Genomic DNA, 14,682 nt, shown 5'->3' with positions numbered 1-14,682 from the left:
CAAATACCCTATGAACCTATCTTATTTTAAAAAAAAAAATTTCCAAACACGATTTTCCCTACGTCTTAGAGCTGTGTTTCGTCTGGATATTCTTTGAAGAATGCTATCGGGGACAAGAACATAATTCGGACTGAAATACTCCCCAGAGTTTATTACTGACATTTAAAGTTTCCACAAGTGAGTTCTTAAACCAAATCTGTAGTGTGTGGTATTCTTACCCACCTGATACAGCCTTGCTACTTAAAAGAGAAGGTAGCCAAAACGTCAACAGATTTTTGCTGGAGGCTTTCAGAACTGAAGGAGATCCAGTGTTAATATTACTATTACTACTACTAATAATAATCATAACTTATTATTATTATTATTATTAAGTTCTTTGGAGAACAGACGAACGTCAAAACACTAATGGATCTAACAAATTGTATACATTTTTAGGAACAGTAGCACTAAAACAAAAAAAAAAACAAAACCAAAACAAGCAAAAAGCAGACTGACCTTATGACTGTGTGTGTTTGGTCAAGTGAGAATGGAATACCAGAAATGACATGTTGTTACGTTTCACCTGGCTAAAACGTGTTTAAAGAGTAAATTAGTTGAAAGCACTTTAAGAAGTGCGGCTTACCTGGGCAGCCTGTGTTTACTGCTCCAGCCGGCCGCTTTTCCCAGGTCTCTGTCGCTATTGTTAAGGGTGACAGTCGCAGTCAGAGCTGTCACGTACCCCAGACCTCACACAGTCTTGTTCACCTATACTTTAGTATTAGGTAGACGAGGCTTGGCAAAAGTTAAAGTGAGTGGAAAAGGCAGAAAAAATCCTCAGTTTGCCTCGCTGTTCAGAAGCCGTCTTAAATTCACATTCTGCCGAAAGGAGCATAAGGATCTATTCTGTGCTCCTCGTGGACTGAGGCATCTAATGAAAGAACTTGAGAAGCTTTAATCATTATTGTTAAATGAGCCGTGATATTATCAATCTCATTTAGGATAATAATTGCTTAGCCCGAGGGCTAGTCGATTTTATAAAGTTTTAGGAAGAAAATTCATATTTAGTCACTGGGGATGTGGGGGGGGGGGGGGGGTGTTTTTAAGAACCCAGTCTTTTAGTCTTTCCCAATGGGCTTGGCTTTCTCATTCTCTCCAAATTTTTGAGGGCCACTTGTTTTGGAAAAAGGAGTTCCTTACCTCAGAAACCGAGCACAACTTGACAAATTTTAAAACGCGCACAGGGAAAAATACATCTGCATTTTGCACATTTTCGAGATATAATTCTATCGGTGGGGTTGGGGGGGGGGGGAGAATTATCAAGTGGTAATAGGTTAACGGGAAGCTCTTTTAAGCTAAAAACCTTTCAACTTGACACCAGCGATCTGGAGGTTGTTTTTTGTTTTTTTTTTTAACTGTGTAGCACTGGCTTATGTAAAATCAGTTTGCACACATGCAAATAGCAATGCTGCCGTACCAGGAACCACGATTCGTGGAAAGAAAGATAAGAGAGTTATATTTATCAGCGTTAGAAACACATTAAAACGATTTGATTGACTGGGTCTGGCTATGCGCTGTTTTCCCGGGACATGACCCAACGCTCTTCAATCTAAAAATACTGATAAAAAAAAGCATTTAAAAGGAAAAACGAGTCTCTGCTTCAGCACTCAATTGACTCTTCCTACCACTGCCTACTACTGTGTCTGTCATTTTGTACAATTGTTTTAATACCAAACTCCACAAATTTAATTAATTTGTTATTTGGCAAAACATTTTTCCCACCATAGTGGCTGAAATCTGGGCGCGCATTGGAATTTGAGCGCCTAGGTCCGAATACAGAACCACTATTCTGCTTACTCAGAACTATTAATGATTAAAGACAGCCTATAACGATTTTGAAAGAGATGGGAGAGATTACGGTCAGTAATAGAGGAGAAAGCAGTTCCCCAATTCTGTGGCTGACAGTTCTTTCTGTTGCAGGCGTATGTTCCCTACGTTTCAGGTGAAGATATTCGGGATGGATCCCATGGCAGATTATATGCTATTAATGGATTTTGTACCAGTGGATGACAAACGATATCGGTAAGTGAAATATACTTTTCTATGTGTTTCAGAAAATGAAAAGCTAGCCTATTACAACTGTCTTCATAGATAAATGCCCTGGGCAAATGAACTGGCCCCTCAAACTGGGAAATATCCCAAGGAGAAAGAAAACTCCCACACTGGTGAAATATTCCGATAGAAAGTGGATAGAAACCCTGCTCGAATATCCCAAGGAAAAGGGAAGTTTATCATCCACACAGTGGAATATCTGAAAGGTAAAGTCCCACTATGGGAAAATATTCCAGTAGGAATTGATTGAATAGGGACCATGGGTTCACTTCAGAATACCCTAGGTGAAAAAAAACCTGCTCCCACAACAAGGAAATATGTATCAGGAAAATTTCCAGAGGGAATTCCCTCTGCTCCCACACTAAGAGGATTTCCTAGTGGGGTAGGAAATCTGCTCTTACATTGCTGGAATATCCCCAAAAGATAAGGACCCTGATCCTTCCCACAGGGGGGGAAGAAAACTTGTGTCTCCAGGATGGGGGTAAGGGGGAGAATATGGACCTGGCTTCCACACTGGGGGAATATTCCAAGGAGATAAGAACCTTTCTCCTACAGACAGGGGACAGTATCACAAGGGCTGAGGTGCACTTTCCTCTAGGGAAAAAGTAAGAGAACAACAGAGGGAGACTAATCTATGGGAAAACTTTATATATATTTTAATTTCAGTTCAGTTCCCTGATATCAAATAGTTACAAAATTTGTTTATTTATATAATACATTTAAAACCACTTTGGTTGTACCAGAAAAGTAGTATATCAAATGCATGACTCTATCCTTTGACCCTTTGTATAAAGCCATTTGCCATTTGCCACATTCTGGGGCTCATTTTCAAAACAGAAACATGTCCAAAAAGTGGCACAAAGTGGCAGATTTCTTTTTTTTTTTTCCAAAACATCCAAATCAATAATATTTTCAAAACCTTAAAAAAAAAACAACATTTTTCTATGCAGTTCATTTGCAGTATATCCATGTTGGTGCATGTTGAGGCAAGTCAGGAACCTTGGAATACAGTTAAATTCAACACTTACTCTGATCCCCAAATCCAAGCAACCTTCAAGAGCTGCTTCTACTATTTGCGACAACTACACTGCCTCTCTCCTTACAATGAGAAGGCGAAATCTTATCCTGGTTGTTCATGCCATGATAACATCGACTGGATTACTGTAATGCACTCCACACTGGTCTGACTAGGGTTTGCACCAGCTCCAATTGATTCAGAATGCTGCAGCAAGTCTAATAGAAGGTTGCAAGCGACGCATCACACCATTTTTGCAAAAACTTCATTGGCTACCAGTACAATACAGGGCTAAATTTAAAACTGTCTGATCATCAAGGCCCTTAAAGGAAATGGCCTTGAGTACTTGAAGAATAGGATCACCCTCTATACACCTCCAAGGACACTAAGGTCCTCCCAAGGAGTATCCCTAACCACACCCTCTCCAAAAGACATTACACGATATGATACCCACAAATGAGTCTTCTCCAGAGTAGCCTCCACACTCTGGAATGTACTCCCTAAAAGGCTCCGCTTAACACAAGACTTATCTCTACTTCAGGAAGCAGGTGAAAGCTTGGCTCCTCAACCAGGCCTTTAATGGAAGAAGTAACTAACTTGTTAGTCCCACACAAATGCACACACACAAAAAGAGTGACACGGGCTGCACATACTGCAGCAGGACATGTTTTTCCACTCCTACCCTAGCTGAGATAATATTTAATTACCTCTCTGACCTCATGTGCAACTTTCTTTAAATTAGTCCCCTTATTTTCTAACTCCTCATACTCTTGCCTATCTATATGTTCCAGCTTTGCTTATGCCCTACGCTGTCTATTAAAATGTTTTATTATGTATTGTGTTGACGTTGTAATGCAGTATAGAATGCCATATTTTGTATTGTTATCTGAATATTTTTACTGCTGTAATTATCTATTGCTTATGTTTGATTTATTCTTACTGTTCACCGCCTTGAGTGAATTTCTTCAAAAAAGTGATAAATAAATCCTAATAAATGTTGTAGGTGGGATTTGGGCATTTCCAAAACTTTGATGTTTTTCTGCCATAATGGAGCAAAGCAAAAAATGTCCAAGACTGAAAGTTAGATGTTTTGGTCTAGACCTGTTTCAATCACAAATAAGTCACAAAAAAGTGCCATAAATAACCACATGACCACTGTAGGGATTAAGGCACGATCCCCCCACACCCAAAGTTGTGAAAGAAACAGTGCATACAAGCCTCAATAACAGCTTCAAATGTTATGGCCAGTCCTATTAGAACAGCACTGTAGAGAAGGGGACCCAGGCTTAAATCTCACTCTGTTATACTTGTGGTGGAAAGTGTGAGCCCTCCAAAACCCACCAAAACCTAACTGTATCCATATATAGGAGACACCTACAGCCATAAGAGCTATTGTAGTGGTTGTACAGTTGGGCTTTTGTGGGGTTATAGAGGACTCACCATACAATATAAGGGGGTAACAGTGAGATGTGTACCTGGGACCTTTTATGTAAATGTATTGCAGTGCCCCTAAGGTGCCCACTGCTCTGTTGGGATGTCTGTGTGACCAGTCTGGTAAGAATACTGCCCCCCCCCCCCCCCCCCCCGCCACCATAGATCCCAATGGCTTGTTTTTCTGTGTTTTTCCCTTGGGCAATTTTTTTTTCAAAAATAGTCCAAAAAGAGAGACACAATGAGCACAAAAACGTCTAGCAAATAGCCATTTTTGAAACAAACAGAAAAAGATAGACTTTTTCTGGTTTGAAAATCGCTATGTTCGCCACTTGATTTTTGGATTTTTTTTGGCAAAATGTCCAAAATTGGATTTAGACATTATATAGAAAATTCCCCTATATGTATATTTAAAAATAGGTAACACTTCAGGTAAACCTTAAAACGGGGCCACAAGAAATGATTAAGGGAGGTGATACAACAAGGATAAGGAAAGTCCCTTCTCTAAGAATCTGAATGTTTAACTGGGCTGAAAAGAAGGGGGAATAAGCAAATGCTTAACTGGGCATAATACTCTAGGTACTGCTCAGTCAGTTTCTGAATAAGAATGGGTCAAATGTTTAGAGAGCTGGGAAACAGCACGATTGTATTTGCTGCTGTTCCTTTCACCACACTATTCACTCACCAGGAGCAAAGAATGTTTTGTAAAAACATATCTTGCCTTCAAATATCTTTCAAATTTCTATTTGGAAAAGGTAGCATCTCCGAGTTTTCTACCAGTGTCTCCATTATGCTTTTTGCTGTTTTATTCATTTTATCTATGTGCTGCTGCATTTCTTCAGTGATTCTATGAGAAATATATAATTAATGGGATGTTATTGAAGAAGGAAAAAATAATGGAGATCAAATTGTAGAATATAAGCCTGTTCTTGGACTATCGGAAAAGGAAAAGCAGTATAATTGTTATGTGGAGCCTTTCACTTTCACTCATAGTAACATAGTCTATGATCGCAAATAAAGACCTGTACAGTCCATCCATTCTCATTATACTTGGTATGTGATACTTTATATATATACCTGAGTTTGATTTGTCCTTTCCATTTTCAGGGCACAGACCGTAGAAGTCTGCCCAGCACACTTCTTGTACTAAAAGTTCTGAAGTTAACATCGAAGCCCCTTAAAATTTACACTCCAGCCCATCCATATCTATTCTGTCACGATCAGGGCACGGACTGTAGAAGTCTGCCCAGAACTGGTTTTGCATCCCAATTACTGGTGTTGCCACCTAACCTCTGCTAAGATTCGGTGGTTCCATTCCTTCTAAACAGGATTCCTTTGTGTTTATCCCACACGTTTGAATTCCGTTACTGTTCTCACAGTGTATTTTTTTCTAGCAAAAAAGGTGCCGGTACTCAAATGCTAGGCCACCCTTCAGGAGTGGGGTGATCACTGAGGGACCCACCCCATAATAGCCAGGCCCCCTGCAACCAGTCACAGAATCTATGACGAGGCAGAATTAGTGTGTAGAGCCTGAGCTCTTTCATTAAAACTTGGGGTCCATGGATCAATTTTAGCAGACAATGGAAAAGGTGCCGGTACTCACTACCCCCTCAAAAAAAGCCCTGTGTTTTAATCACCACCACCTCCCATGGGAGGGCATTCCATGTATCCACCACTCTCTCCATGAAAAAATCCTTCCTGACATTACTCCTGAATTTTCCCCCCTTCAACTTCAATTCATGTCCTCTAGTTCTACTGCCTTTCCGTCTCAATATTTGAATGTCTGTATCATGTCACCCCTGCTTCTCCTTTCCTCCAAGGTATACATGTTCTGGTTGGCAAGGCTCTCTTCATACAGTTTGTAACGCAAATCCCATATCGTTTTTGAAGCTTTTCTTTGCACCACTTTCAGTCTTTTTACATCTTTAGGAAGATGTAAAAAGCAAGCAGGGCCTCACCAACGACTTGTAGGGGGGCATCAACACCTCGTTTCTTTTGCTGGTTATACTCCTCTCTATGCAGCCTAGTATCCTTCTGGTTATGGCCGCCGCCTTGTCGCATTGTTTCTTCACCTTCAAATCCTCGGTCACCATCACCCCAAGGTCTTTCTCCTGAGTTAAGCTTACTAATCTCTCCCCTCCTATCCAGTATCTCTCTTTTGGGTTTCTGCACCCCAAGTGCATCAATCTGTACTTCTTGGCATTAAATTTTAACTATTGATTTAAATTACGCCAGAAATCCTAGATGTAACTGTGTCATCTATTGTATTTTTTTGTTTTTTATATATGCAGTGCTCAGTGTATATTATGGAGTAGGTATGCAGCCGCCAGACATCACAGCACTCGCCCTCCCTTCCTGACCTTTGCTATTGAGATGTTATAAATCTGAACTGGCTGATAATCAATAATTTCGTTCACTTATCTTAAGCTGGTAATCTGAATGGTCGTCTCTACTCCATATCACCCGTGTTTTGTGCATGGTGATTAAAATCAAAATGCTTCCTCCATCGTTTCCTGCCAGACTCTCAACCATTCTTCTAACATTTGGAGATCCCTTCTCATTGTTTCTACTCCCTCCAGAGTATCCACTCTATTGGCTATCCTCGTGTCATCCACAAAAAGGCAAACCTTTCCTTCCAACTCTTCAACAATATCTCACAAATATATTAAACAGAATCAGCCCCAGCACCGACCCCTGAGGAACTCCATTGCTCACCTTCCTTTCCTCCAAGCGGATTCCATTTACCACCACCCTCTGCTACCTGTCGGTCAACCAGTTTCCTATCCAGTTCATCAGTTTTGGTCCTAAGATCAGCCCTCTCAGCTTATTCATGAGTCTTCTGTGGGGGACCATATCAAAAGGCTTTGCTGAAATCTAAGTAGATTACATCTAGTGCACGTCCTTCATCCAGTTGTTTGGTCATCCAGTCAAAGAAGTCGATAAGATTAATTTGGCAGGATTTTCCTTTGGTAAAGCCATGTTGCCTTGGATCCTGTAACCCGTTGGCTTCTAGAAAGTTAACTATCCTTTCTTTCAGCAGCGACTCCATTACTTTTCCTACCACCGACATGAGACTTACTGGTCTGTAGTCTCCAACTTCTTCCTTGCACCACTTTTGTGAAGAGGGACCACATCCACTCATCTATAATCCTGCGGAACATCTCCCATCTCTAAAGATCTATTAAATAAATCTTTAAGAGGTCCTGCCAGGACTTCTATGAGCTCCCTCGGTATCCTGGGATGTATCCCATTCGGCCCTATAGGTTTGTCTACCTTCATATTCTCAAGCTGTTTATAAATGCTTTCTTCTGTAAATGGCACAATATCCACTCCATTCCCAGATATAACTTCGGCAGCCGACCACGGTCCTTCTCCAGGACTTTTTCCCATGAACACCGAAGAGAAATAATTGTTTAGCATGTTCACTTTATGCTCATCACTCTCCACATAGCCATTCTTGTTATCTTTCAGTCTTGCAATTCTATTCCTATTTTTTTGCATTTCTCTAACTTATCTGAAAAAGGTCTTGTCACCTCGCTTTACATCTTTAGCCATTTTTTTCTTCCACTTGTGCTTTCACAATCTTTTCCGTGATCCTCTAGTTGCGTTCTTCTGTATTCCTTGAACAAAGCCTCTTTTGCTCTTATTTTTTCAGCTACTTGTTTGGAGAACCATACAGGCTTCCTGTTTCTCTTGTTTTTGTTTACTTTCTTTGCGTAAAGATCAGTTGCTATATTTATAGCAGCCTTTAATTGAAATATATTAGTACAATGTTTAAAAAAAAAAAAAAAAACCCGAACAGCTCCTCAAAACATTTCAGTGGATAGCTTGCATCTCATTAACATAAAGTCATTTTAGAAAAGCTCCAGAGTAGCAATTTGCCTGTTTCAGAAAAGTATATTTCAGTATCTCCAATAATAAGCCAGAGTTCTGTTCAGAATATGAATTGTGGATCATGGAGCTTGATGCAAAGTTAGGGGTCCTTTTACTAAGCTGCGGGAAAAGAGGCCCTGCAGTAGTGGCAGGGGCAATTTTTCCCACACACCAGGGCCCTTATTACCACAGCAGGTAAAAAGCCCAAAACAAGAACCATGGCTATGCGGTGGGGAGCACTTACCATCACCCACTGAGGTAACAGTAAGAGCTCCTGCAGTTACCTGGCGGTAACCAGGCAGCATGCGGGAATATCTGATTTCTGATGAGTGAGTCCTGTGTGGCCCACCTACTGATGCCCCCTGCCCCACCCAGTTTTCTATTGCCAATGAGAGCAGTTTTTACATTCCTCCTTGTTTGTGCCCTGTATGGCCACACTGCTCAGCCAGCCCTTGGTATGATACTGTGACTCTTCCCCCACCCCAGACCCCTCTTGGACTTACCCAGGAGGAAATATTTTTTCACTCAATAAATAAGCTCTACAACTCATTTCCAGTGGATGTGGTAAGAGTGGTTAGTATATCTGGATTTTTAAAAGGTTTGGACACATTCCTGGAGGAAAAGTCTATAGTCTGCTATTGAGATAGACATGGGGAAGCCACTGCTTGCCCTGGAATTGGTAGCTTGGAATGTTGCTACTATTTGGTTTTCTGCCAGGTACTTGTGACCTGGATTGGCCATTGTTAGAAACAGGATACTAGGCTAGATGGACCTTTGGTCTGACTCAGTATGGCTATTCTTATGTTCTTATGAGACAGGAGCAATACCCCTCCACTTTTGCCCTGGTCTGACCTAGTATAGCATGTTCTTATGAGATAGGAGCAGTCCCTCTCCACTCCTGCCCTGTTGCCATCCTAGTTCAAAATAGCAGCTATGTCCCTATGAGTCATTTCATGGTACTACTGCTAGGTGTCAGTCTGCCCATGCGGTAAGTGTCTACCCTCTGTGGTAAATGCAGGGCAAATACTGGCCACAGCCCCTCTACCAGATGGGTTTTGCTCTTAAGGTGTGGTATAAACTTATTTCACCTTAATAAACCTGCCCCTTTATGAGTTTTGATACATGAGAGACAGCGAATTGAATAATCTTAGTCTGAACAGTAGAACTTTGGTTCTGTTTAAGACTAAGACTGAGCTCAAGTAAATTTCAGGTTCTACTAACCCAGATTAGTACAATATCAAAACACTCTAGTATCTGTACATGTAAATCTCTGTTTGTAGATGCTTATGCATTTGGGGGAATCTGGCATTACGTATTGCCTATAAATAATGTTCTCCCATTCTAGACAGTGTGTCATCTGTAGAGAGAAGGAAAAAGCTCTTTTCAGGGAGTATACACTGCACCTAGTGCTCTGCTGCTACAGAGATTTTATATTTTCATTTTAGAATATTTTTGGAAAATTGGAGGTTATGTTTATGTAGTTGGGCATATATTGATTCAGAAATCTAGAGGGCCTGTGTTTCTCTAAGGTCATTATTATTATTATTAATTTTGATTTTTTTGAGAAAGCTAGCAAGGGTCTGTTTTCACGGACTTTCCCATAGATATGGGAACAGGAAATAGGATCCTTTCTGTATATGACCCCTATGTTAGCATTTCTGAGTGTCAATGACAGTGCCTATATTCACCTTATAGAGAGACTAAAGAACATTAGAAGAAAAAAATGTATAGTAGTTTACTTTGAGGTCAAACCATATTACAGCATCTGATATATATACTCAGTTGTCCAGTAAAAGAGAAAAAAAGGACCATGCCAGCAGGAGGCAGATAAAGAGAACAAGAAACTATAAGCAAAAATGCAGAAAGATGGTTGTGAGCAAGCAGAGTGATAAGAGGACAGGACAGGATTCAAGTTATGGTGAAGAGAATCCACCTTTACTAGCTCAGCTTTTCATCGGTAGCGCTTAAAATATTGTGAGTTCAAAATCTCAAGCTCTCCCAATGACAAAGGCTTTTGCAGCTTTACACAGGGGAGTATATTATTTATGATGACTGCACTTCATGTGACGACCTTATGCAGGGTGACTTAGAAAATGGATATATAAAGGTACATAATTAACTATTAAAAGGAACAACGAAAACAAGCAGAAAAAAATATATATCTGAAAACAAAAGGTTAAAAAGAGGAGGTTTTTAAAATGTTGACTTGAAAACATTAAAAGGTCATATTTTGAATGTGAGGAGGGAGAGTACTCTATATAATAGGTACTAGAAGAGAAATTGAAGGGAAACAAGACATTGTCTATTTCTTTAGTGAAATACAAAGAATAAAGTCAGATTGAAGCTAAAATTCTTCTTTTTGGCTTCCTTTCCCATTTCTAGATATGCCTTTCACAGTTCCTCTTGGCTGGTAGCAGGGAAAGCTGACCCTGCCACCCCAGGGAGGGTGCACTACCACCCTGATTCTCCAGCTAAAGGAGCCCAGTGGATGAAACAAATCGTCTCTTTTGATAAACTCAAACTGACCAACAACCTACTGGATGACAATGGGCATGTAAGTGAAACTGAGGATTATTTGTGCAGGGCCTCTCTGTTGCAGCTGATTTCCTGTAATGGCAGCAAGAACTCATTATTGGGAATAATAATTTGCTCAGTCTATGTAACTTCTAAATTTGCCAAGTCTTTTATTGTCATTTGCTCATTAACTAAACATGCCTGCTGTCTTTTACTTGGGTGAATATTAGCACAGGGGCCCTTTACAAAATGGCGGTAGGGCTATCACATATGTAGCATGCACCAAATTGACATAGTTAGCATGCCCGGCAGTAATTTCAACATTGGTGCATGCTGTTTCCTGTGGTAGAAAATATTTTTCTATTTTCTACCGTGGGGGGCGTTCCCAGTGGTAATTGGCAGCGCAGCCACATTGGTGCGTGCTGCATGAGTATTGCGCATTTAGCACATGAGCCTTTATCAGTGGGTGGTAGTAAGGGCAGTGGCATAGCAAGGGCGGGCAGTGGGGGCGGTCCACCCCGGGTGCACGCCGCTGGGGGGGTGTCGGCTCCACTGGTTCCCTGCTCCCTTTGCCCCGGAACAGGTTACTTCCTGTTCCGGGGCAGATGGAGCAGGGAACCAGTGGAACTGACACCCCCCCCCCAGCAGCATGCACATGGCAGGCAAGAATGAACTCAGGGGGGTTTGGGTGATTCGCCGAGGGGGGGTGTCATGCTGCACCCGGGGGGGGGGGGGTGCGCAGCGGCAAACCGCCCTGGGTGGCAGCCGCCCTCGCTATGCCACTGGATAAGGGGTTCAGGCAGTAAATAGTTGCATGCTACTTTTAATTTTAGTGCATGGCAATTTACTGCCCCCATTAAAAAAGCCTTTTTCCCTAGCCACGGTAAAAAATGGCCCAGCACATGCTAAAAACACACGCCCACACTATACCGCAGGCCACTTTTTACTGTGGCTTAGTAAAAAGACCCCATAATGCAAAAACTGTTCTCAGAACTTCAACAAAAAGTTCCATTTTGTTGAAGTTAGATTGTGGCTGTTTTGGATGCCAGTTGCCCGGAGACCAGTGGATTAAATTATTCTCTTCTGTTTTTCTTTCTGGTTTTTTTTTTTTTCACTTAGATCATTTTGAACTCCATGCACAGATACCAGCCCCGGTTCCATGTGGTGTACGTGGACCCCAGGAAAGACAGCGAGAAGTATGCAGAGGAAAACTTTAAAACCTTCGTGTTTGAGGAAACCCGCTTTACAGCAGTCACGGCCTATCAGAATCACAGAGTGAGTAGGTCTGCAGTTTATTACCGAGACACAAACCTCCCAATACTTCATTTATCAAATCCTTCTCCATGATGGATGGAGGGCCGGAAAGGGACGTAAAAAAAAGAGGGAGCTGTATTAGTTCAGAGCAGTCTGTGCTAAGAAAGTTAAGCTATGCAGTCTACAAGTTTGTTGGTACACAAATAAATAGACTTTTCCTCTAGCTGACTTTACTGCGGAATGATCAATAACTTCTTTAAAACTGCCAGATTCAATTAAGAGAACAATATTTAGTAAATACATACTGAGTGAATTCAAATGAACCTAGACACAACTCTGGGAGTCTGGGTGGAAAAGAAAAAAAAAAGAAAAAGAAAATTAGTGTAACGATACAAGAGTTACAAAAGGAAACTGCGTGAGCAGATGCCATTTGTAGGTTCTGTCTAAAGAATTCTGCTAAATATACAGATCCGTTTTGTGTGTTGCAGGGTTTTGCTTGCAGTCAAATTTAGATAAGGTACCCTATTTTTTTTTTTTTTACAACAATTGGCAATTTTGCTGTCCGGAAAGTACATTATAATAGTGAAATCCTACGAACTGACAATTCAGGTCAACCTTTATTTGCAACGCATAGGGACAGACAGGATGGCAGACAGACCTAGGTACTGTGAAGAGTTTCACTAATCCTTCACCTTTTTTTAGAAAACAGAGGATGCTACCAGCCTAAAACCAATACAGATAAACAAGACAATAGGAGAGTAAAGGAGGTCTAGAAAGGAAAGGGTTTTGGTGAGTTACATTTGTGTAATAGTGAATATTTTCCTTTGACCAGAGGGTTTACAATCTAAGATCACAAGGAGCCCACATTGGCATTTGAACCAGGCTTTCCTGGTTCTCAGGACCCTGCTCATAGGCTACTTCTCCAGTTTATTGATTATATTTTGTTTCTTCACTGCTTGTTTTGTTGCCTGATTCAATTGAAAGTAATATGGTGTATTTAGGGTTCCAGGCTTCATTTTACAATGACCCACAAAATTAAGGGATCCTTTTACAAAGGCGCGCTGAAAAATGGCCTGCGGTAGTGTAGGCATGGGTTTTGGGCGCGTGCAGAATCATTTTTCAGCGCACCTGTAAAAAAGGCTCCTTTTTATTTTTGACGAAAATGGACGTGCGGCAAAATCAAAATTGCCACATGTCCATTTTGGGGCTGAGACCTTACCGCCAGCCATAGACCTATCAGTAAAATACTTGGGTGGTGATGACCTGTGCGCGTCTGCCACATGCGCCAGAAAATTTAAAAAATACTTTGCGGACATGCGCCAAAATTGAAATTACCGCAAGGGCCACCGGGTAGTAACTCCAATTTGGTGCACGTTGGGTGCGTGTAGGGACCTACGTGGCTTAGTAAAAGGGGCCCTAAATATACCTCCCCCACCCTGAAAACCCACAATCCATTTATTTATGTTCAGTGACTTCAATTTATACAAGGTGAAAGAAAATCCATACTGTTTCCCATCAAATCTGGGAAACATACTGAAATAAATAGGTGCCCTTCAGTCCATAGCAATCATATGAGTTTAAATGTTATTTCTGGTCACTAGAAGATAGAATCTTAAATTTCACTAATGATTATTTATTACATAGAAAGAACCAAACTAGGTGGTCAGGATGTGACCCACTTCCAGTTACAAGGTGACAAAATAGAGTCATCATCTCTAGGATCAATGTAAACTCATAGCGTCCCTGAGTAAACATGGAGTCCCCTTCGTGCTGTGAGAATTTCTGGTGTGGGGTCCTATATAAGGGTTGATGCTTACTTTCCTTTAGCACTCTGAAACGGGTATCAAGGGATCTGTCCCAATATTTCTGTCCATCTGCTAAAGTCATTCCTTAACCTTGGCAGGAATCTGATAGCTGGGGGAGGCTCTTTTCAGCAGCCACACTGCGGCAAACTGAAGAAACACTGCGGGAGCCTCATATCTGCAATTCTAACCTCACAGAAAACTTCCTAAAACCCAGAGGGATATCTCTCCCTATGTAAACCTGAAACTCAGTCTAGTTTTGAAACTACAGACTTCCAGCTGAGAAATGTCAATCAGAATTTGTTTGGAAAAATCTGCCTTTTACTTTATCAGGATTTGCCACCCTGCTGTTGGGAGCCATTGGAAAGGGCTTTGGAAAACGCAGAAGAAACAATGCTGACTTAATATTTAAGAACAGAAGGAAGGCTGTGCTGGGTCAGACTAGGGGTCTATAGCATTAATTTATTATTTGTATAGAATATTTCATCCAAAAAAGATTTTAAGAAAATTATCAGCCTAGAGGAAAACGTTAATGATGATCTCTGATATTCTACAGTACACACCTACTTAGAATATTTAACATATTGTTCATTCCTTTCTATTAAAATGTGCTATTAAGTAACTTTTTAATTAGATAAATATACATTAGTTAAAATTATCATAGTGCTTATAAACTCTTCCAAGAAATATTCGACCTGTTGAAAA

General features: G+C 40.9%; 1 protein-coding gene across 3 annotated transcripts in view; it reads left to right on the top strand.

The window, feature by feature from the left end:
* TBX1 (T-box transcription factor 1) overlaps window positions 1-14,682 on the top strand; it is a 58,112-nt gene that overhangs the window by 25,164 nt on the left and 18,266 nt on the right. For all 3 annotated transcript variants that reach the window (XM_030219754.1, XM_030219755.1, XM_030219753.1), the window contains 3 exons: window positions 1,957-2,058; window positions 10,790-10,961; window positions 12,041-12,196. In XM_030219754.1, the coding sequence (XP_030075614.1) occupies window positions 1,957-2,058; window positions 10,790-10,961; window positions 12,041-12,196 (430 nt within the window). The remainder of the gene's footprint in view (window positions 1-1,956; window positions 2,059-10,789; window positions 10,962-12,040; window positions 12,197-14,682) is intronic.

The sequence above is a fragment of the Microcaecilia unicolor genome, chromosome 11, assembly GCF_901765095.1.
Source record: "Microcaecilia unicolor chromosome 11, aMicUni1.1, whole genome shotgun sequence".
Classification (NCBI taxonomy): Eukaryota; Metazoa; Chordata; class Amphibia; order Gymnophiona; family Siphonopidae; genus Microcaecilia; species Microcaecilia unicolor.
This window is presented reverse-complemented; position numbering and strand designations above follow the sequence as displayed.